This window comes from Balaenoptera ricei, chromosome 14 (assembly GCF_028023285.1).
Source record: "Balaenoptera ricei isolate mBalRic1 chromosome 14, mBalRic1.hap2, whole genome shotgun sequence".
NCBI classification, from domain to species: Eukaryota; Metazoa; Chordata; class Mammalia; order Artiodactyla; family Balaenopteridae; genus Balaenoptera; species Balaenoptera ricei.
The window spans coordinates 65,286,165-65,308,492 of NC_082652.1; the positions used below are offsets into that span (position 1 = coordinate 65,286,165).

General features: G+C 38.9%; 1 protein-coding gene across 6 annotated transcripts in view; it reads left to right on the forward strand.

Moving 5' to 3' along the window:
• The window catches only part of SETBP1 (SET binding protein 1), a 383,487-nt gene that overhangs the window by 298,607 nt on the left and 62,552 nt on the right, over window positions 1–22,328 (forward strand). Inside the window, exon 6 of one of the 6 annotated variants that reach the window (XM_059894187.1) lies at window positions 8,467–8,496. The exons of the other annotated variants lie outside the window; for them this stretch is intronic. Coding sequence (XP_059750170.1) covers window positions 8,467–8,486 — 20 coding nt within the window. The 3' untranslated portion in view covers window positions 8,487–8,496. Of the gene's footprint in view, window positions 1–8,466; window positions 8,497–22,328 lie in introns of those variants that run through there. 6 annotated transcript variants of the gene reach the window in all.

Here is a 22,328-nt window from a genome sequence, read left to right on the forward strand (position 1 = left end):
TTGCTCTAATAGTTCCTGACACATAGTGGGCACATACTGGTTACTACCTTGCTAATTTTTATCATCATCATTACCAGTGTCCCCTGAAATGATTTAAAGTTTCAATATAAAGCTCAGTCCACACTCAATTTGCAGAAAATGCTCAGTGCCTCTGAGATAAGCAGCAGGAACTATTGTTTCCATTTTCAAATAACTTGTAACTTTGTCCAGATTCTACTTCCCTATAGCTATGTTATTCCTCTCTCTTTTTACCCAGCATGTAATGATATAACAGTAATAATAATAATTCTGGCTTAATGCACTTATTAAATTTGACTATCTAAAGCTCTGGAATCCATCAATGAGCACAGTCGTACTTATTGTGTACGAATCTCACACCAGGCCACGGTTACTTGTGTGTTGATTCTTTTCCTTCTCCAAAATGATCTTAATTTAAATCAATGATCTTAATTTAAATCAACAATTTAAATCAACTGTTCTGCTTTTACAGTGTCTAGATGCCAGTCTCTCCATTTTTCAGTAATCACTTTGTAATCCACCATTTAGTACCTCCAGGGTTACTTTTAATCAGCTTTTAGGACTATAGATTCTCTGTTGTTCATTTGCAGTTGTCAGCCTTTAACCAGCTACATTGTCATAAGTACCATGATTTCCTCCCAGATTTACAATGATGTCTAGAGAAATCCTGAAGGGGAAGCTAACATAACTTTCTGTTTTAAAAACAGTATTTGGAGCAGAGAACTAGTGTATTCAATACTCTAGTAAGTCTTGTTGCCTGAAGAAAAACACAAGCAATTTCTAGGCTTTTTGGTTTTAAAGTGAGGAAGAAAAATATATGTTTGCCACAGAGTATCCAAGGAACAACTGTAAAGTGATATTGCTTCTTCTGGTGTGCATAACCAAACAACTCCATCCCAGTGGGCATTGCTCCTCGAGATGTCACTGTGTTACCTTATCCCAGAGACATTCATAGATTAACATATTCAGAGGTCCTTCTGCAGAACAGCCCTGAGTTATTTTGTTGACTATTCCTAGATATATTTGATATTTGAGAGATAGATACAGAATAAGGTGACTATAAAACATTGAGACTCAATGCCGTGACACCCAAACCCCAAAATGAGGACTGTTGTCTGCCCAGCAGTGACCAGACAACACGGATTCTGTTACAGCTGGCTCTGCTCAAATGTTTTGTAGCTCTCTTGGAAATTCTTTTAAAGCTCTGCCACATTCTTTTGAATATCTGAACTATCTTCATCTTTGGAAGGAAGATGTGATTTATGGAAATGGCTGAATCACTTGGAGCCAAGTCTGGCAGGGAGGTCAAGATGGGTAATGTAGTTTAGAATTACCCATTTTAGATAAGAGTGCTGTCAGGGTTTTCTCAGCAATAACCGGTTTGTTTCTCTCAGTGAAGATCAAGCAGTTTATTATCCTTAAGCTTACAGTAGAAAAATACACATAATTAAAACAAATTTATTATTGATAACCCCAGTCTTTATTCCCATTTATGATTACATTTTAGCAGAGTAGCATGTACATGCATATATAAAATTGTGGGCATGTGTGTGGGTTGATTATGTATAAATAGGCAGCTTGATCTGTAGTTAGACAAACAGACATGTACAGATAGATATAGCTAAGTATACTGTTTCTCATGGGATATTTTTCATTCCCTTTTCCCAGACATAGTTTCCAGGATTCTTCTATAAATGTGGACCTTTTTCATTGTTGGTATTCCTCTAAGATAAGCAATTCTTAACCTTTTTTTAAGGTTGCATACTTATTTTAGAATCTGCTAAATATTATACACCCTTTTGTAGAAAAAATAGAAATGAATACACATGCATGTGATTTGGAAAAGAGGGGACATGAATGCCCTGTCCAGAAGTTTTGTTTTAGGATTTAGAAAGAAAAGTGACTTCAAATTCCATATCATAGCATATATTTATAGAAGCAAGTTAAACATTACTTTTCAAATAGAAGCTCCATATTATTTATTATATAGCATCTTTAGTTAATTAACTGAATTTTAGATTGCCTAAATAAGGCTTAAAAAATGTGATGATAGTAAAGAAGGAGAAAAGTGAGTGGGTCACTTTGTACTGACAGTAAGATATAACAAACAAGATATGCTTTAAAACTCTTCTTCTACAAAACATTTAGAAGCTGAGTAAAGTGTAAAAGACATCTTTATAAATGTATATACAGGTTTGGGAGGGCGTTGAGTCTTAGAAGTTACAATTGATCAGAAAGCCCTAATACAAAGAGGTAGGTTGTCTTAAAGGCAACAGTGTTTCTGGGGGCATCTGCCTATCCCTGGGTGTCCAGACTTTTTGGTTTATTGGGCTTCACATACAGAACAGAAGACAAATGCAGTGTGCATGCATTGTGGGATGTATGATCCAAAATCCCTTCATAAATGCTAGATTTTATAAGGCAGAATCCTCAGTAGAAGAGTAAGGTAGACTATAACCCACCTCACAAGGAGAGAAAGGACTCTCACCTGAATCCACTCTGGTTGGAGGGAAAAGTCACCTCTAAGAAATCTTAACCCCAAGACAGTTTTCACATGAATGAGGGCCAAAAGAGATACTTTTTGTGACTTGAGAATGACCAAACCAAAATTTTGGTTTAAAATGCTCTTGGCTGGTGGAACCCCTAGGCACCTAGCAGATGTGTATATTATACCTGGAAAAATGCATTTAGAAACCCCTTGACTCAAAATGTCAAAAACATGAATCATGATCAAATATAATGCAAAATGCATGAAGCAACAAGCTTTTATGAGTCAGCAGAAACAACAAAGAGTTATAATTAGACCCACTGAGTCTGCAAAAATGTGAATCACCCTCAAATATAAACTAAGTAAGCTTGATGTGTCTGAAAACATGAAGGAGGACATCAAAAGATGAATCAGTACAATAGACTGTGAAACATGAAAAGGCAGATTTGAAAAGTACACAAGTAGAAATTCTAAAAATGAAATATATAATAATTTAAATTAGAAACACAATGATGGATAATATAGCAAATTAGTCAGAGCTAAAGAGAGAATCACTGAAGCAGAATATAGGTCCAAAAATATTGTATATAATATACACAGAATATAGAGGAAATTAATAAACAAAGTGTAAAATCATAGGATAAAGAACAGTTTTTCATGCATTTTGTTCAAGGTCCAGAAAAGAGATAGTAGAAGGAATAGGAAACACTATCATACTTAAGAATTTCCAGAATAGATGAAAGGCATGAATCTCCAGAATCAAAAGGCCCAAGAAATTCCAACAAGATGTGTTTACCCCCACCAAAAAAAAAAAAAACAAACCTCAAAGTAGACACTGTAATCAAACAGCAGCCAGGAGGAAAAGATAAATAATCTTAAAAAAAAATAAAAAATAAAAACAACCTTTAGGCTTTTAGGTGCCTTCTTTACAGTAACAATGAAATCCAGTAGACAGCTGAAAACTACCTTCAAAGTGCAGAGAGAAAAAATGTCAAACTGGAAAAATATTCACAACAATACAATCTTTCAAAAACAAAAATAAAGATACTTCAAATAAAACTGAGACTGTTTAGTACCAATAGGCTCTCCCTAAAGAGATTCCTAAAGTTTGTACTTCAATAAGAAAAAATATTATTCCAGAAAGAAAATCTGAAGTAAGAAGATATAGTGAATAAAGAGAATGGAAAAACTGTGGATAAATGTAAATATGCAAACATTGGCTACACAAAATAATTTTTAAAATGTCTAATTTGCAGTGTTAAGGACAAAATAGAGGTAAAATGCTGAATAATTATAGTATAAATGGTTAGGAGTAATAAGGTTAAAATACTCAAAAATTACTTTACTGTTTTGAAAAAGGCTAATGATACTAACTTTCAACATTATTACATTATTACATTAAATATGGATTTTAGAAGGTCTAGGGTAGTCTCTGAACAGATAGCATTAAAGGTATAACTTATAAATAAGGAAAAAGGAATGAGAAAAAAAGAAATCAAAAAAGGAAGAAACATAAGAAACTGAAAATTGTACAATAAAACTACAAATAAATCAGTAATCACAGCAAACATAAAAACTTAAAAAAGATCAGATTGGATCTTCAATTTCATAATCCAGAAATATGCTAGTTATAAGACATATACCTAAAATATATGAAAACATATGACTGAAAATAAAGGTATGGGGAAAAAATATACCAGATAAATAGTAATAGAAAGCTGGCATACTGATACATTAATATCATATAAAATAGTCTTTAATGACTTTCACCTTAAAAAAACTATTGGTAGTCATAAAGGTCATCATACAACATTAATGACAGAATGTTCAGTTAAAACCAAGATTTATAAATTCCAATTGAATGTACATAATAACATAGATTAAAACTATATAAAGCAAAGATGACAAAAAGAGAAATTGACAAATTTGATCTCAGAATGAAATATTTCAACCAATCTTTCTCAGTAATGGATCAAGCAAACAAGAACAGATTGAGTAAGGATATAGTAAACTGGAGAAAAACAACTTGCAATCTTATTTTAATAAACATACATAAATGTCACATCCAACTAATAGAAAATATGACAAAGCAAATGTAGAACAATAATGAAAATTGATGACAAATTTCAAAGAATCATAATCATAGACGTCATATTCTTTAACAAAAGGCAGTTAGATTAAAACTCAAAGACAAAAAGATAACTTTAAAGACCTCAAATCATTGGAAATTACATTTCTAATTAATGGATGGGTCAAAAAATTTAAAGTTGAATATTAGTAAAAATACTGTGTATCAAAACTTGTACGATGCAGCTAGGTTAGATCTTGTAAAGAAATGTAAAAATTTAAAGATTTATATTAGAAAATAAGAAGGACTAAAAGAGAAAAGTTTACTGCACAACTTAAAAAATTAGAAATTATTTTTAAATGAATATGTCCAAAGAAAGTAAGAACATCATAAGAAAGAAATCATAAAGGTAAAAGCAGAAATCAAAAAAAAAAAAACAAAACAAAACACAGATGTAAGAGAGAGGGTTAACAAAGTCAGGCATTTGTTTGAAAAGACTGATAAAACTAATGAATTTGTGGCAAGAATAATGGAGGGGGGAAGGGAAGGACAGAAGGAAAAGTAAGATAATAGAGAAAGAAGGAAAGACAAAAAACTGTATTATGCAGGGTATACAACTGCAGATGCCCTTGAGAGGAAAAGATTAATATATCATGAACAACTAGATGCCAATATATTTGAAAACTTAGGTGAAACAGGGGTAGATTTAGAAAAAGACTATGACTCACCAAAACCATTAAAGAAATTAATAGTTTAAAAGTTTCCCAATAAAACCTGTCCAGAAGATTTTCAGTTAGCTCTACCAAGTATTCCATTCTTACCGAAACCTGTCCATAGCATGGAAGAAGGAACTCTCCTCAAAATACAGTCTAGATCATCATTGTCAAACATAAACTGAGAAAATAAACAGCCAGATTCACACAACATAGATATAAAATAGATATACATAAACATAGATATAAAAATCCCAAACAAAATAATAGCAAACCTAATCTAGCAATGTATCATTATTTGAAAAAATATATTCTGACCAAGTTTGATTTAACTCAGTAATGCAGTTTTGATTTGACATTAGGAAATATATTAGGGACTTCCCTGGTGGCACAGTGGTTAAGAATCTGCCTGCCAATGCAGGGGACACGGGTTTGAGCCCTGGTCCGGGAAGATCCCACATGCAGCAGCTAAGCCCGTGCACCACAACTACTGAGCCTATGCTCTAGAGCCTGCGAGCCACCAACTACTGAAGCCCGCGTGCCACAACTACTGAAGCCTACGTGCCTAGAGCCCATACTCCAGCAACAAGAGAAGCCTCTGCAGTAAGAAGCCCACACACCGCAGCGAAGAGCAGCCCCCGCTCAATGCAATTAGAGAAAGACCGCACGCAGCATCAAAGACCCAACGCAGCCATAAATAAAAATAAATAACTTTTTAAATAAGAAAGAAAATATATTAATGTAACTCCCCGTATTAACAGAACAAAGGAGAAAAGCCATATGATTATCTTAATTGATGCTGAAGTCGTTCAATGAAAATCAACATTCATTTGTGATAAAAGCTGTTGGCAAAGTAAGAATAGAAAGAAACTTCATTATAAAGGATATCAAGAAAAAACCTTCCAGTAGGCAACGTACCACAACAGTGAAACATTCCTTCCCTTTAGTATCAGGAACAGGCAAGGATGCCCACTGTCACCACCACATAAATTACATAATTAACTGTAATAGGTGAAACTTTAAACTTTTAGAAAACACTTTATGACCTCAAGATAGGAAGGTATTTCTTAAGACAAAAAGAACAAGCCATAAAGAATTGATATATTTGACTCTCTTCATGGAAAATGTGTATCAAAAGACGTTATAAAGTTAGTGATAACCTATCAGCTAGGAAAATATTTGCATTTCATATAACCAACAAAAGAGGAAGATTCAGAATATTTAAAGAGCTCCTACAATTTAATAAGAAAAATACAAGCAACCTGATTTAAAAAGAAAACAACCTGGATAAAAAACATGAAAAGGACACAAGAAAAACGGTTAACCTCATTTGTAATAAGGAAAATGCAAATTAAAGCCACATCCAACAGATTGTCAACAAAGTCTGATACCAGTGGTTGGAAAAGCTGTACAGCAGTGAGGATTCTTTATACCCAGCTAGTAAGAGTATCAGTGAACACAATCATTTGGAAAACAATTTGGCTTTATATAGTAAAATTAAAGATGTAATTTCTCCACATCTTACTACTCAGCACTTCCATTCTTAGATATCTACTTTGGAGAAGCTCTTGCACACATGCACAGAAAATAAATATCAGAGTGCTCACGGGGAGTTTTTTTTTTGAATCACTAAACACTGGACACAGCTTGGGTGTCCACTGAACAAGAAAATGGATTAAAAAATTGTGAGCTATTCATACAAAGAAACGCTATTAGCAAAGAAAATGAACGAGCCAGCCACATCTACACATATCACCCAGGGTAAATCTCGGAAATTGGATGTTGACCAAGAAAAACATGTGACTGTTTCCATAAAGTTCACAAGTATGAAAAAACAAGCAATATATTATTCAGGGATCCATGTATATATGATAAAATGCAAAGAAGGGGAGGTTGAGCATGGTTGCTTATGTATTTTCATACATTGCACAAGGATTTCCACTCAAGAGGGTAATTGGAACTAAAATCTAGGCCTTTATAGCTACTCCCAAGCCTTCTATCATGGTGTGAGCAATGCAACTCCACTTGGAAGAAAGGGGACCTTTTTCAAGTTTGCTCAAAGGCACCATGTCAGGGGTGGAGGTAACATACATGGGAGTGTCAAAGGAATTGTCAATATTCCATGTCTTAAGCTGGACGGTGGTACATAATTGGCCATGTTATTTACGTTTTGTAAGTGAACATATGAAGAACACTTTATTTAAATACAATATGCATACATATATAAAATATACATAGATATTTACATATGTAATGTATGCAGTTAAAATTTAATACATATTGGGTTAGACAAAAAGTTTTTCCCGTGTGATGTTAAAGAAATTATATCGGGGCTTCCCTGGTGGCGCAGTGGTTGAGAGTCTGCCTGCCGGTGCAGGGGACACGGGTTCGAGCCCTGGTCTGGGAGGATCCCACATGCCGCGGAGCAACTAGGCCCGTGAGCCACAATTACTGAGCCTGCGCGTCTGGAGCCTGTGCTCCCCAACAAGAGAGGCCGCGATAGTGAGAGGCCCGCGCACCGCGATGAAGAGTGGCCCCCACTTGCCGCAACTGGAGAAAGCCCTCGCACAGAAACGAAGACCCAACACAGCCATAGATAAATAAATAAATAAAATAAAAATTAAAAAAAAAAAAAAGCAACAGTCAAAAAAAAAAAAAAGAAATTATATCAATAGTTTAAAATTTTCCCAATAAAACCTGTGCAGAAGATTTTCAGTTAGCTTGAACTAACTGAACCCGAACTTTTTGGCCAACCCAATACATGGAATATACACAAACTATATTCGTATAAGCTTTGTATGTATGATATATCTTAAAATTTTTAAATTTTGTATAAAGCACAGGGCATTAAGTTTTCTTAATATGGCTATCTTATTAACTAACAAAGGGAGTAAATAATGTATTTCTTATGGCTAATCACTATTTCTTTGGGGGAAATAGTGTATATTTTATATTATATACTTGTATCACGTATATAACCTTGCCAAATGATTTGAACTGATCTTTGTCTGGGAAATGTCTTTTCCCTACTTTGAGAAATCGGCACTCAGCAGGCCCATCATGAAGTTTGAATGAGGCGGCCCCAAAAACCCAGTACAGAGCTTATGTTTTGTTAAACATCAAGTAGCTACTGTCCTTGTCACTCTTTCTCTAAACGTGTAATACTTATGAATTTGCAGAGAATGGCATCTTTAAATAAAGCCTGATGGTCCGGAACGATGTTTGCCTGGAAGACAAAAAGTCTTCTCCAAACACCCTCTCAGAGAATGATGAAGTAGAGCCTGCTTGCCCAGGTCCAGGTTGTCAGTAAATCCGGGCTCTCGGCGTACAGTGTCCCCAGAACTTGTGGAGAAGAGGAACTTCCCATGTGGAGTCAGGGGCCTGAACGGAAGCCAGCTTCCCTCCTTAGCTCCAGTCAGCTCTGCAGTCACTCCTGGGAGCATCACCCTGTGCCTGTGTCAGCACCATGAGGAGAAAGCGAAGCGCCATTAGCACTGATACCTCTACCCATGAAGATGAAACGGTTGAACTGACTAAGAATCCTTCCCTTTCGTATACAACTTTATAATTTCCAAAGGACTTTCACATGTGTGATCCCATTTGAGTTTCCAAGCACTGCTATGAAGGAGAGGAGAGAACAGCAGGTGTTAGCATTTCTGCTTCATAAGATGGAGAACCTCAAGTCCCAAGACAGAAAGTGACTTGCAAAGTTGAGTCAGGCAGGTCTTCTTGCTTCCCCTCCAGCACTCTTCCTTTTTACTCCATGGAGGATTGGATTACAGAAGAAACAAAGGAGAAGACAGAGGGACAAGGGTTAAAGATAGGGGACTGGCTGAAGAAAGGGGTGGAGGAAAAAGACAAAATGAGTGAAAGTTACAGAGGCAAGTCTCAGCCAGAGGGTATATTCCAGTGTTTCCTTTCAGCCCCGTCACTCACTAGGAGAGAGCAGATTAGGGTGAGGGGCAACATTTGCCACAAGGAGAGTAGCATAATCAGGGATGAGCAGGCCCTCTTGAGGGTGTCTGGGACTGAGAACTGAAACTTAGGTCTCTGTATTCCAGGACCTTCTCTTTGTTTCTTCTTCACAGCAGTCCCCATTAGGCAGGAAGCATCTGCCCCTGTGATACTGGCTGATCATCCAGCTCTCTGAAATAGGCATCCCTAGTACCCTTTGGACATCACTTATAGCCACGATGACCTCAAGATGGTCTTGGGCCTTCACAGAAGCCTACCATGTCAGGACCCCACTCTGCAACAAGCACATACACCTTCCACTGTTGGCACAAACAGAGGCCTTATGCTTGGCCTCTGCCAGTTGGCTCCCAGCTCTAATCCTTAAGTACTGCAGCATTGCCAGTGTGATGCTGAGTATTCCTGTGTAACTTTTTTTGTAAAGTTCTAGCCAAGCTCTGGCAAGATGCAATTGAAGACAAGAAGAAATAGTCTCCCCTTAGGTGGAGGTCAATATACAATGGTGCAATTCTTGAAATCTAAAGATTGAGTTTTTTAAACTAACAATTTGATCTCCATTGCCTTAGTGTAAATTGGAAATGGATACCATATCTTTAATGCTAATTAGGCATTGCATTACTTAGTCTCCCATGCCTCATGTAAATAACAATTAGCAATAATTTAGCAGTTGTATATGCTGGCATCTTCTAAGCCATACCATTGTATACCATTCCAAATTCCTTTGCATTAATTAGGATCATAAGCCAATCAGTACTAATTAGGAAGAAAATAAGTATAATAATAAATGCAACAAAATTAGTGATTTGTATCTTGTCGGTAGTTCCTTCCCTCTGCAGTTCATCAAATAGTCTTAATGCGTAGGAACTTCTTGTAATTGAAACTAATTATGAGGTTTCCCCTGCTACTTTGAGCCTCATGTTCAAATCCCACGAAGCTCATTAAATAAGTAACAAAACTGGAATCTTTAACACATATTGTAACTTGGATCATGCTAATTAGCACCACACGCAAAAGGCAGCTAGAGGCCGTTTAGCAGCCCCTGCTCTAGTTAAAGGAAAGGGAGATTGGGATCTCTACAGTTCTTCAGGGCTTTGAAGAAGCCAGGCCAGTGGTGGGAGAGCGCTGTGGTGAGAAAGTCTGTGTGGTATTTCAGGGGCAGAGAGGGGACTTGGAATCCCGGGCTAAGCTGTCCCCTGACTGGACATCTCCAGCAGTTCCCGTCATGTATGGAAAACACCTGAGGGGGCTGGTGGCCCAGTTACAGGGGAGTCTCATTACTCCAGGAATTTGCCCCACACTTGACTACTCTGTAGCTCTTGTTTTGGGCCAGTGATAGAGCTTTTCTCTTCAAGGTTGAGTGGCGAGCAGGAAGGACCCCAGAAAATTCACTTGCCCTGCACAGACTGAAATTGTATACACATAAACCCATGTGTCTGTTTCTAGTCAGACATATGTACCATTCAGTAGACATATTGACTATATTCACAGCTTCCAGCACTGATCTTAACGACTGCCGTTCCTTTTCCACGCACAGCTAGATCTGTAGATAGCTCTCGAGGCCTCGATTAAAAGATGCTTAGAAATCCACTCACCTTCCAGTCTAGCTCTCCTTCCCATGCCGTGGAGCAGTCTAAAGTCAAGCACTGGGCAGAGTGCTGGGGAAGGTTGGTTGGGGAAGTAAATCCACAGGGATGTTGGTTTATATGCACCCACCTATAGTACCAGAACTCTACAATAATAGTATTTACTGCTGTTTTATGAGAAGTCGTTCTAAAATAACCCTAACAAAAAACACTTGTTACTCTACCACTAGCTTGAGAGCTGGATGAGAAATAAGTCATGACAAAAGATTTCCAGGCCTCCAGTTGAATCAGAGCTAGTGATGTTAATGTTAAACCTTATATATTTGGCTGTTAATGTTAAACCTTATATATTTGGGGACAGAGTCTTCTGTTTCTCATATAATAAACAATTAATAATCCTGAACATCCTTCTAGCCTCAACTAAGGCCTCAGTCCTAAATAAAGAAGCTCCTACTACTTATTCTAGCTCATAAAAATCATTCATTTTTTAAACTCCTATAGCTCTGATTATTGATATGAGAACTACTTTTGCATGGCTCCATGTTGTTTGATGAGACTCTTATAGGCAAGTCTGGTCTCCCTAACCAGACCTATCTGTTATTCAAGAGCAGGGGTCCTCGTGTGTCACATCCCTTTTAAGCCCTACAGTGGCCGCTGGCTCAAAACCAGTTTCCAAGAAGCTCTGATTCATTGATTAATTAAGCATTTAAAAGATCATCCAGAATGCAGCATAACAATGATACTTTGAAAGTACAAAAATATAATTTTAATTATTCTTATATTATTCACAGTATCTTAAATGTTATGTGGAATAAATAAATACATACATACATACATAAATGTTATGTGGTATGAGTGGGTGGGAAGGCGAGAAGTCTGCAGTCTTGATATTAACTACCAAATGATACCTGAAAAGAACTCTGGGACATGTGCAGTATCTTATCATTTACATTACTTTATTCAATATTAATAAATTATGAAGTTGAAGCTTTGTCTCCACATAGACACAATGCAATAGAACGTTAGAACAACATAATTCATGGCAAACCCGCTTACTAATGCTCCATATTAATAGGGGAAATGATAGTTATTAGTTTGCCTGCATTGCTAAAATTAGCTGACCTGGTTGATCCATTTTATACTGATTGATTCAATTTGTCTGTGTATGCAGAGCCCCCAATATCACACACCAGTACTTTTGAAGACATAATTCTACATCATGTAATGCTGAATAATTCATACACCCTGCTACTAGTAGCTTACAGTCTAGAGGTTTTCTTATCAAGAGCTTGTGACTTGATCTAAAGAAATTAAATATAGCTGAATTAAAATGTTTAACCAAGAGAGAGAAAAAAAGCAGAACACAAAAATCTTGTTCACGTTTCTTTATTTAACCAGAGATTATACTTGCCAATATTCTTTTGTCCATAGTCCTGTGTCATACTATATGACAAAGGTCTGTTTGCATGCCTGCCACCCCCACTAGCACTGGGCTATGACTTCCCTGCTGGCAGGAAGGCCAACAACAGGTCTCAGAGTGTGTTTAAGCAAGAGGGATCCTATTTGGCATCAGGACGCCTAGACTGGGCTTCTGAGACAGAATTCCTATACCCAGTAAAGGATGAAACAGAAGTCTGGTCTTGGTTATTAGGGAACCAGTGCAGACGTTGAACTTGGACAAACAAGAGCACACTAGGGTTAGTAGAATCAAGTACTTAGACAGAGGCGCAGTCACAAGGGAGAAGCAGGAGCCGGGGATGAGAACCAAGGCCAGGTGGCAGAGCAGGGCAGCAGTGAGCAACCTGGGTGCTGGGCAGCCCACGTGTTGCCCTGAGGTTTTCTGTACTTGCTCCCGACTGGAAACAGAGTGAGGGATTGGGAGGGTGGGGGAGGGCTGCGGGGGTGGTGTTGAAGACTACAGTTAGAGCCCTGGGATTCTTACGAAGCCCCCTCCCTATCAAATCTGTTCAAAATGTATCTAAATCTTAACTAAATAGAAATTTTAAATTAAAAGTATACATGTATGTTTTAGGCTTGATAAGAAAACCTCTAAGAGTTCTACAGCTTCCCCATCTTATGATTTTCTCATTGAAAAAAAAAGAAAGAAAAAGCAGAAAAGTTGTATTTGGAATGTAATGAAGACCTTAAGCAGCAGCTAAGATGCTGCTAAACATCTATATAACTAGATTTAGGGTGTACCACTGAAACGCACACACACACACACACACACACCCCTAGGAAACTTTACACTAGACAGTATGCATGCTTTACATTTTTATCCACTTAAATGTGGTGCTGAGTTACAAAGACAGCATGAGCAACAAAGACGAGGCCAGGAGGCACTGAAGGACTCAACAAAATGGAGGTTACAGAGGTCCAAGTACTGACTACCTTGCAAATAGGATGCTTCTTCAGTATGTATGCATTTGTTCGTTCATTCATGTATTCATTCATTCTCCATTGGCTGAGCATCTCCTCTGAATTCAACACTGCACTAAATGCTCGAGCTACAGAGGGCAGTTGTGTAGCATAGGGATGGCTGCATGACTGTGAGACAGACCGACAGACTTGGGTTCAAGTCTCAGCTCTTCCACTTGCTATGTAAAACCTTTTTGGTAAGCTGCATAGCCACTCAAAGCTTTGGTCTCCCCACGTGTAAAATAAGGACAATATTAATTCCTACCTTACTGGATATATGAGGATTAAATCCAATGATGCCTGAAAAGCTCTTAGGCCAGTGCATGGTACAAAGTAGGTGCACAAAAAATATAAGTTGTTTTTGTTGTTGCTTTTAAATGTCAGTGTTCTACCTGAGTAGAAAGTAGAGAGAGGCAAATGTTGGTTCACAGAAAGAGCTTTCTAACGGTGGCACTGTCCACACGAGATGGGTGCTTGAGGAGGCGGTGAGCTTCCCATCCTATCTCTGTCTGCCTCAAGCAGACCCTGGCTTTCCCAAAATCAGGGACGTGGGTGAAGGGACTCCTCTTTGAGAGGGAGGCTGGGACAGATGTGCTGCACAGGCTTTTCCAACCCTGCATTCCCAGTCAACTGTAGCGGGAAAGGAAGTAACATTTCTGATGGCACCCTGTGTGCTGGCCCACTGATTGTTGCTTTACAGATGTGTTCTGATTTGAGCCTTGCAAAACCCCACAATGAAGGTACTGCTACTCTCTTTTTACAGTTAGGGAAACTGAGGGCCAAGTAATGTACCCAAGATGGCACAAGCAGGAAATGGTTGAAAAGACATTAGCCCCCAAATCCGTGGTCTTTCACTGCACAGCATTCACTTTCAGTTAATTCATTCTGAGAATCCTCAGGAAAGTGGTCCAAGACAAAATGAAGTCAAAATGAAATGTTCTCGCAAATTTAGGGGAGATGCACCTCTTTGCATCTCCAGATCTTGTGCCCCTGCCTAAAAAAGAAAAAAAAAAAAAAAAAAAAAAAAACCCTGCCTAAAAATACCTCATATCCAAGAAGTCTGAAAAGCTCCCTCAGAAAATCGTCACTTCCCCACACTGATCTCTTTTTGAAAAAAGCAAAGCCACTCTGTTAGCTAGCTACACTGATGAAAAACAGGCCCAAACCGAACATTCCAGAAATTCACTATGGAACCCAATCTTTCAGATCTGGGATCAGAACGGGACATGGGGTGAAGGGGTGGTGGATGATGAGCGTTGAGGAGAATCTTTTTTTTTTTTTCCTGTCAAGAGGAACAGATTACATTCTTGAATCCTTCACCATGTTATAAACAAGACTAAGCACACAGCATTCCTTCCGAAGCACATGGCCCTGTTTTTAAAACACAGGTCTGGTCTCCCCTGGAATTTAGTGTTTGTCTCAGTACTGTTCTTCCTATTCACTTGGGATTTATTATAATCTGTGCTATTAATGGTGGCAGGAATGGAACAGTTCTTTCATTCATCTTCTCTTTACCTTCATCTCTCCCTCCACACCCTCTATCTTTTATGATTACATTTTTAAGCCTGTAAACGTTTCCAAGAGCGGTGCCAAATTTTAAGTGCTGCTTCTTATTACCTGTGTGGGTGGCTTCCCCCTCATACTGACAGCCTCCAGTTTTTTTGTGGTTCTTTCGGCAAAGTACGCAGACCTCAACAGCGACCTCACTTGAGATAATACTGAGCTTCCTTTTTCTTCACATGAAAATATGTTAGTTCTTTTCACCTTTTCAGACCAGTTTAAGGAGTCAGTTGAAAATGTGATGCTCAGGAGACAGTGGAAACTTGGCTGAAGACTAGAACACTAGGGGTCTTTGCTTTCATTATTTTGGGGATTGTACTTAAGGACTTGGGCTGTTGAGGTGGGGATGAGTACCTTGGCATATATGAGATGTTAATATTGAGTAATTATATTAATGTATTTAAGAAATACACTGACATGTTCCAAACCAAATGCATAAGTCCTTGTCTCAAGAGGGTACATCACATTCCATATCTACCATTGCTCAGAGAATTTTTGGAATATTTCTGGAATTGCCTCCAGAGACTCTGGTGCATTTTCTTTTACATATTCTCAATCAGGAAAAATATTCATCCTCTACACAGCACTAGTGAATCAGTGTATTTTTTAATTTCCAATTCATGATTATTATAGGCTCCTGAGACAGACTTTGTTGGTTGGCTCAGAATCTGGTTTTAATGGTTCCCAACCTGGAGCAACATTTGAACAATGGCAGTATCATTGGGATGCGTGATTTGATTTCTGTGATGACTCCCTTCCATTACAACACATTTACGTATGTGAGTCCAGGCCTACTCCGTGGGCTGTTATCCTATTCAAAGAGCATGATTACACTGTCAGTCTATGCAACCCAGCACCATCAGGAGCCCACTGTGTGGGCAGTGTCTGCTCTGGGTGCAGCTTCAGAGTAGGTGCTTCCCACTGTAAACACATGAAGAAGACCACCTACATTCTCATAGTCAAACCATGTCCTCATGTGGGTACAACAAAAGACACACTTCCCTTCCACATAAAATGCCCAAGAAATAATGTCATGAAAAACAAAAACAGCAGGAAATCTGAAAGCCAATTTTCTTAAAACTTTAGAAGGCATTTAGTTGCACAGGGACCCAAATGTCTGTTGATACTATAAGGAAACATGGTGGCTTTCTTTTAAAATTCAGGAGGGGTGACCTTTCTTAAAGTTGTTCTCTATTACGTGGGTGTGGTTGTCTTTTGGCAAGATTGTATCCCACTAGAGCAGTGGTTTTCACCTTGGTGTAATTTTATCCCCAAGGAGACATTTGGCAATGACAAGAAATATTTTTTTATTGTCACACTGAGTTGGGAGGGAGGGGTGTTCCTTCTGGCATCTAGTGAGTAGAGGCCAGGGATGCTGCTAAACTCCTACAAGGCACGGGACAGCCTGCCCCCAACCCCTGATAACAAAGACTTATCTGACCCAAATGCCAAAAGTGTTGAAGTTGAGAAACTACACCTGAACAAGTCTCAGCTGGTGAAAAATCAAAGCAACGTATGGCATAAGTGTGAACATAGCCCTAGCAAAATACCATGTACCCTCCTGCCTTCTTTGAGCAAGATTTAGTACAGGGGCCAACTACTGTGGTTCTATGCAGTCCATACCATGAAAATAGGAATGTTCCAAGTCAGTGTTGCCCTTGGCATCCCGAATTCATCTTTTCTGCACCAATGTTTGGTGTGCACATTGCGCTCATTTCATCCTATCAACATGCAGTGTGCTGAAGACACACAACGTCTCTGTTATCCATGCTTTTGTAATCTTCACTTTCTGTTGTGTAACCAGATGCCAGTTATAGAATCAGAGACAATCAGAACTGAAAAGGAGCTTTTAGTTATCTTACCTGTAAGGAAACAGAAATCTCGAGAATTCAGCTAACTCTTTGGGTAGCTAACGGAGCCAGAATGAAGAACTAGCACTCCTGGGATCCACCCTGCTGCTTATCTCACCACCTTATTTTTACCACACTTCCTTCGTGTAGGCATGAAGAGCAGCAGCTCCAGTTTGATTGTACCCAGCTTATGACAGATTTCTTTACATGCCTAGGCAGTGAAATCATGGGCTCCACTCAAGGGTGAGAGCGTATTTCTCTCTGCTGCTGGACCCTGCAGAGTCTCTGAACTGTAAAGCTCAATTCCCTCACTTCTCTGCTGGGATTAGAGAATGTTTTCTTTCTTCAGTTCATCCCCCCGTGTCATTTTTAAAACATTATTAATTGACATTGGGAGCAATCCTGATAAGCTTCTCTATCATCATAGTCAGGGAACATACTGGGAACAGAGCTGATGTGGGACAAAGGAATTTCGTGGATTGAGGTTGCTATTTTAAACATAAATAAAAGCGATCTGAAAAGTACTGTAAGGGTTTTGCTACAGTATCTCAGTGAAAGAGTGAAACCAATATTGTGACAAGACAGACACCAACCATCATCACTACATGAAGGAAAACTTTATATTAAGAATGTACAACCTCAATAATTAGTCACATTTTGTTTTCCTTGGAATTTATTAAAACAAAAGTATTGATGGTCAGTCCTTTAAAAATCCCTCAAATTAAGGTGACTTTCCAAGTATTCTCAGGCTTAACATCAGGTAAGTGAAAGGAGGTGTTAATAGTGATATTTCTGATGGGAAAACAGAGCAGAAGACTATTCAACCCAGCAGCCAGAGGGGGACCTGGTTTAAGATGAGGCCTCTGATAGAGTCCTGGTCATAGAGTCAACAGACTCCTAACATTTAGAAAGAACTTCTAGACCACCCAGACCAGCTTCCAGAAAATGCACACTGGATCTGGGCTCAGGACTTTATATAAAAAAAGAAATGTGAACTAAAACTCAGGGGAAGAGATGCAAGTACCGTAAACAGTGGTTGGAGGGTTTAGAATGCAAAACCACCTGCAGAATCACCAAATCAGGGAATAAGCTTCAAAACTACTCAAGGCCTGATGCAAGACCCCCTCCTCCAGGAAGGGTTAAAAACTCTGTTCACCAGCATGTTTCTCCCTTTACTCAGCACTTTTAATTAATATATATTTGTTCCTGCTAACTTGCCCTTTAATTCTTTGTAGATTTGTTCAGAGTCTCTACAACTGATTAGTTTGTCAGAGCTGCCATAAGAAAGTACCACAAGCTGGGGAGCTTGAGCAGCAGACATGTACTGGTTCTTCCTGAGGGCTATGAGGATGAATCAATCCAATGCCTCTTCTTGCTTTTGGTGGTTTTCTGGCCAACTTCGGTGTTGTAGACACATCACCCTGATCTCTGTCTTTATGTTCACATGGTATTCTTCCTGTATGCTTTTCTGTGTCCAAATTTTCCCTTTTTATAAGGACATCAGTCATATTAGATAGATCCCACCATTATGACCTTGTCTGTAACTTCATTTCTGTAAAGACTCTTATCTCCAAATAAGGCCACATTCTGAGGTACTGGGGTTAGTTAGAACTCCAATATATCTTTTTTGGGGGGACACAGTTCAACCCACAGTATCAACTAAGTCTCAAGGTCTTGAGGACAGGAATTGTCTTACATTCATATGGCCTCTACTGCACCAGACTAACTATACAAGTCTGTTGGTTAATCAGAGATGCAGTGTGAGGCATGAACGCATGGTCTGCCCAGCTCAGGGTCTGGCCTCTGGTAGAGTTGCAGAAGGCTGGTTTGTGGGAGAGTATCATTTAAGAATGTCCACCAAAACATGCCCTACTTCCTCCAGCTGTACCCCTTCTCATTTATCAACTGCAAAGTTGAGAAAACTCTGTGACTCAACCATGCCATTAGTGGAAGAGTTACCGTTCTGTCCCCTGTGACCTCATTCCTGAGCCAACACCTGCCCCATCCCATCCCATCTCCTTCCGAATCTGTTTCCAGTTCCAGGTGATTCCAGTCAATGGAGCACATTTGTTTTGTGAAGCTGTTCTTTTTCTCTGTTTATCTTATATAGTAGTATGCTACGTTAGGCAAGTGTTCTTTTTCATATGTCTTGTTCTGTATTCCTCTAAATATTTTTACTATAAAACAATATGCAATTTTGAGGGCTTATTGTTAAGATGGAAGAAAAGGTCTCCAGTAATGCTTAAAATCTCACTTTGATGATTATTCTCCTCTTCAAGAACTTACATTGACTCCAGAGGACCCACCAGATGAAGCCTGTATTCATTATCTTCATGATCAAGGCCTCCAGATAATGTTTCTGCATTCCTTTCCAACTATCTTCCCCTATGTCCCTTTATAAATCCTTTGCATAAGGACATGGTCTCCTGATCTCTCCCATCTAGTCTTTCCCAGATCACAGCTGTGAATTTTTTCTATTTCCCATTTTTTTTTTCTACCATTATTAGGATTTATTCACATGTCTAACCTGGAGATATTGATAGTTAGGGACATTCAAAACTGAGGAATTTTCTAAATTAAGTCAGCTGCTCATATTTTGTCTCTTTATTCAGGCTAAACTCTTGTTTAAATCAAGATCCAGTAGCATTTAAACTATACCTTTGAGGATTCAAAAGGTATCCAGGTTGAACTGTGACTGAACTACCCATCGTCAGAGTGGATCTGTCAATTCAGGCCCAGAAGTCCCGCAAGGCAGGTATTTGCTTAGAGTCTCCTCCAGAAATGGACCAGTAATGCCTCCAGAGCCTTCTGAAGCATGGCAAGGGCTCCTACAGAGCTCCTAAGTTACCAAAATTCCACATTGTCACAACAACTGGTGCCCAAAACTTCCCACGAATTCCTGAGAAATCCAGTGCTTTTCATTTGTGCAAAGCAGGAGGAAGGTTCAAAGAGAGCTCAGGATAACTCCCTCGCTATCATTATTTGATTTTTTCCCCCCTTTTACTGTGGCTTGAGCAACATAAATCAAATTCTATCACATGCCTAGTTTTCTTCATCAACCTCTTGTGCATTGAGTCTGTTAAAAGATAAACTAAGACATGTTGTTTTTAAGAGTTTATGTGAGCAGAAATTGATTCAAATCGAGCAGCGTCAAACCAGAAGTGATTCAGATTACTCCACCAACAGGAGCTCAGAGAGAGACTTTTAGTGGGAAGAAATGGAAACAAAGCAAGGAAATTATTTGACTGGCTATAACTTAAGCAGTTGCCTTATTTGGGAAAGCCTAGTTGGCTGTTTATGATTGCTGGTCCTTACATTGTGATTTCTTTAACCTTGAAGCGTTTCAGGCTTAGGTTTTGGTTTGCTTACTTATGTAGGCAACTAAGGCATTAAAGCCACCTCAGTTTATTGGCCTCCTTATTTAATTACTTTAACAACTGTATGGGTATACAGTCTCAGTGGTAATTCACAGGCATCCTGAAGCCTGGTCCTGAAATGACGTGTGCCCTCCATCAGAGACCATGTATGTTCATCAGGGGTCTAATGGAAATTTTACCCTATGCATTTGCTTCTCTCCTGCATTTTCCTATCTGGAGTAAATCCAGATGTACTTCCAGGAAAGGCAGCCCAGGATCCACTTTCAAGGAGGTGATGATGCCGAAGATCACATCCTGTTCTTCTCCCAAAAGAGCAGCTTGAGAAGGTCCAAAGAGCAATGACTTTGGAGTTTAATAGACCAAGCTTCTACATCTGGATCCAATTGTTTACTAGTTTCTACCTCAGGCAAAATGTTTGAGATATCTGAGCCTCAGTTTCCTCTTCAGAGAAGTGGGGGTAATAATGCACACATTGAGAATCTCCGAGCGGAGGGAGGGCTGACCAGTGTATCTTCATCTCCCTGAGGAAAGACATGGCGAGGTAAATGAGATGGCCTGGTGGAAAGCCTGGCCGTGTGGCTGACAGGGTCTTGGTGCTCTGGCCAGGTGTCAGGCCTGTGCCTCTGAGGCGGGAGAGTTGAGTTCAAGACATTGCTTCACCAGAGACCTCCCAGCTCCACGTAATATCAAACAGTGAAAGTTCTCCCAGAGATCTCCATCTCAATGCTAAGACCCAGCTCCACTCAACGACCAGCAAGCTACAGTGCTGGACACCCTGTACCAAACAACTAGCAAGACAGTAACACAACCCCACCCATTAGCAGAGAGGCTGCCTAAAATCATAATAAGACCACAGACACCCCAAAACACACAACTGGATGTGCTCCTGCCCAACAGAAAGACAAGATCCAGCCTCATCCGTCAGAACACAAGAACTAGTCCCCTCCACCAGGAATCCTACACAACCCACTGAATCAACCTTAGCCATTGGGGAAAGACACCAAAAACAATGGGAACTACAAACCTGCAGCCTGTGAAAAGGAGACCCCAAACACAGTAAGTTAAGCAAAATGAGAAGACAGAGAAACACACAGCAGATGAAGGAGCAAGGAAAAAACCCACCAGACCAAACAAATGAACAGGAAATAGGCAGTCTACCTGAAAAAGAAGTCAGAATAATGATAGTAAAGATGATCCAAAATCATGAAAATAGAATGGAGGAAATACAAGAAATGTTTAACAAGGAACTAGAAGAACTAAAGAGCAAACAAACAATGATGAACAACAGAATAAGTGAAATAAAAAATTCTCCAGAAGGAATCAATAGCAGAATAACTGAGGGAAAAGAACAGATAAGGGACCTGAAAGATAAAATAGTGGAAATAACTACTGCAGAGCAGAATTAGAAAAGAAGGAATGGAAAGAATTGAGGACAGTATTAGAGACCTCTGGCACAACATTAAATACACCAACATTCGAATTATAGGAGTCCCAGAAGAAGAAGACAAAAAAAAAAAAAAAAAAAAAAAAGGGACTGAGAAAATATTTGAAGAGATTGTAGTTGAAAACTTCCCTAAAATGGGAAAGGAAATAGTTAATCAAGTTCAGGAAGTGCAGAGACTCCCATACAGGATAACTCCAAGGAGAAACATGCCAAGACACATATTAATCAAACTATCAAAGATTAAATACAAAGAACAAATATTAAAATCATCAAGGGAAAAACAACAAATAACATACAAGGGAATCCCCATAAGGTTAACAGCTGATCTTTCAGCAGAAACTCCGCAAGACAGAAGGGAGTGGCAGGACATATTTAAAGTGTTGAAAGGGAAAAACCTACAACCAAGATTACTCTACCCAGCAAGGATCTGATTCAGATTCGTCGGAGAAATTAAAAACCTTTACAGACAAGCAAAAGCTAACAGAATTCAGCACCACCAAACCAGATTTACAACAAATGGTAAAGGAAATTCTCTATGCAGAAAACATAAGAGAAGGAAAAGACCTACGATAACAAACCCAAAACTATTAAGAAAATGGTAGTAGGAACATACATATTAATAATTACCTTAAATGTAAATGGATTAAATGTTCCAACCAAAAGACATAGATGGGCTGAATGTATACAAAAACAAGACCCATATATATGCTGTCTACAAGAGACCCACTTCAGACCTAGGGACACATACAAACTGAAAGAGAGGGAATGGAAAAAGATATTCCATGCAAATGGAAATCAAAAGAAAGCTGGAGTAGCAATTCTCATATCAGACAAAAC